The following is a 2541-nucleotide window of genomic DNA, read 5'->3' on the forward strand; positions in this document are numbered from 1 at the left end:
TTATATTGTAAACTCATTATCACTGTGTTCTCAGAGATCTGGGCAATTAAGTTCTTTACAAACAAAGCAATGCTTTCTCAATCATTTCACCATGGCAGTGTTTTCACCCAAAGACACAACTTCTCTTATACTGAAACACAAGGAAGACCTAACTTCCCCATCAACTGGGTCATCTGCACAAAATCTCACATTGCCTTAGACCCCACTGTACAATAGAGAGTTTGACAGTTTTCACCAAAAAGAAATCAGCTCTAGGAAAAATAGCTTCGGTTTTTATCTCTTTTCCCTCTATGACATATGTATAGGCCAGGTACCTAATAGCTTAATGTATTCCCCCCCTTTACCACTATATGATCAAATCTACCCCATTATGAATTATTTATTGTTGAGTTTATGTAGTGCCTGTTCCATAACAAGACACGTTCTACTTGATTCTCCTCAGAATGACGTGACTAGAAAACCCATGTACACAAATGATAAACGGTTAAGCTAGTAAAATGGTATTTCCTCTTACATAGATTAAAAACTCATCATTCCAGAATCAAATCACATTCTGTTATCTATGAAAAGGAATGTGGTTTGGATGAGAATCCTTTTACCTATAAATTTCTGTCCCTCTTCCTTAGCTGAAAAGAAAATGTTAGTCCTAGATTTTTCTTTTTCATTTTAATATTGAGAACAGAAAAATGAGAATTTCAGAATTAGTGATTAATTTCCTTACATTATTTTAGAATAAATGTACATTATTGAGAACTAGCCCAATAAGCTGAATAAGAAATAAAGTAGCATTCACGTTCCTGCTAAGAAGAGTTTTCGGCACAGTATATTCTTCACAGCTGCTTTTACATCTTTGTTCCTCAAACTATAGATGAGAGGGTTAAGCATAGGTGTCACAACACCATAGAAGAGAGAAATTATTTTGTCTGTGACTTGTTCTTTGTCCATTCCAGAAGAGTCTTTAGACTTGGGTTTTGCATACATGAAGAGAATTGTTCCATAGAATATAATCACCACTGTTAGGTGAGCAGAGCAGGTGGAGAAGGCTTTGCGCCTTCCTTCTGAAGAAGGAATCCTCAGAATGGTAGAGAGAATGAAAACATAAGAAACAAAAATAAAAAGTACTGGGACCACAAGAAAAATCATATTAGCAATAACCATGCTAATAATATTTATGGAGATATCAGCACAAGCCAATTTAAGGACAGCCAAGATTTCACAAGTAAAATGATTAATGACATTATCCCCACAAAAAGGAAGCCGCATTGCAAGAGAGGTTTGCAACACAGAATTGATGCCTCCTGCAATCCAGGACCCAGCAGCCATGGGCACATATGAAGCCTTACTCATGATGATGGGATATCTCAGAGGGTTACAGATAGCCACATAGCGGTCAAATGCCATCATACTTAAAAGGACACACTCTATGGCTCCCATAGCAAAAGAGAGAAACATTTGCACTCCACACCCAGAGAAAGAAATGGTTTTCTTGGAAGTTAGGAAGCTGCTGAGAAATAAGGGGATAGAAGAACTAGTGTAGCAGATGTCCAAAAATGATAAGTTACTGAGGAAAAAGTACATGGGAGTATGCAAGTGGGAGTCGTAAACACTCACAATGATGATGACTCCATTTCCCAGCAGGATCACCACATACATACATAGAACCAGAACAAAGTAAATGGCCTCGAGCTCTGGATAGCCAGAAAGCCCCAGCAGAACAAATTCTGTCACAGAAGACTGATTGGATTTTCCCATGTTAAAATTTTCTTTCACCAGCAGGACTTCTGTAGTGGCTGGAATGTATGTGATATGTTACAGCAGTGTTTGTAGGAGTTGTCTGCATTTTTGAGTGGCTTCCATTATGAGTAATAAGGACCTGTAATTGGATACACAAACAGCATAAGAATATGTTACAGACTTCTCTGTTAAGATCAGTTAGAACTTCAGATCTCATGGAGTCTTTTGCTCTCCAAAAAATATATATTCTTATTAAAGAAAAGACTAAGAATACATGTAACTGGGTTAGAATTATGTATCTCATTTGCATTATGATCTGAAATTATTTTGAATGTAATGTTAAAATAATATTTTAACCAAATAATCCAGAACAAATATAAAATATATGAAGTAGTATTGGCCAACCAATGTTCAGCATTTTAACCAACATATATCTGTATAACTTAGTATCTTTCTGCACACTAATATGTTATTCTTAACAAAAGTTACTGTCCTTCAGTTAGTAAAACAAAGTGATATATGTAAGAACTGCTTTGATGGTGATGTAACCTTTGTTTCAGAATTTTATTAGCTAAAGGAATAAATAGAAAAGATATATTTTTAGAAAAATGGCTTTGGGTTATTTCTAATTTAGGCAAAATATGAATACCTGAAATATCCTAAGAATATTAACTGGAGCATAAGTATTACTTGCAAAAGAGAAAAAGGAAAGCTTTTCTTTTTTACATATACATGTGTTTATTAGGTTTCTACTTTTTGCCTTCACAAAATTAAAAAGGCTTAAAATTTAATAACAATAACAATGTT

General features: G+C 34.8%; 1 protein-coding gene across 1 annotated transcript; it reads right to left on the reverse strand.

The window, feature by feature from the left end:
- Positions 1-789: 789 nt before the first annotated feature.
- Positions 790-1752, reverse strand: LOC100945430 (olfactory receptor 13C7). Its single transcript, XM_003785373.1, has one exon. It carries the CDS (start codon positions 1750-1752, stop codon positions 790-792), a length of 963 nt encoding a protein of 320 aa, XP_003785421.1.
- Between the last annotated feature and the right edge of the window lie 789 nt (positions 1753-2541).

Source organism: Otolemur garnettii, unplaced genomic scaffold, assembly GCF_000181295.1.
Source record: "Otolemur garnettii isolate 467f Iridium unplaced genomic scaffold, OtoGar3 scaffold00014, whole genome shotgun sequence".
Taxonomy (NCBI): domain Eukaryota; kingdom Metazoa; phylum Chordata; class Mammalia; order Primates; family Galagidae; genus Otolemur; species Otolemur garnettii.

Bases quoted from the DNA above. Each gene is read 5' to 3' on its own strand.
- LOC100945430 (XM_003785373.1), bottom strand. From the start codon at position 1,752: ATGGGAAAATCCAATCAGTCTTCTGTGACAGAATTTGTTCTGCTGGGG.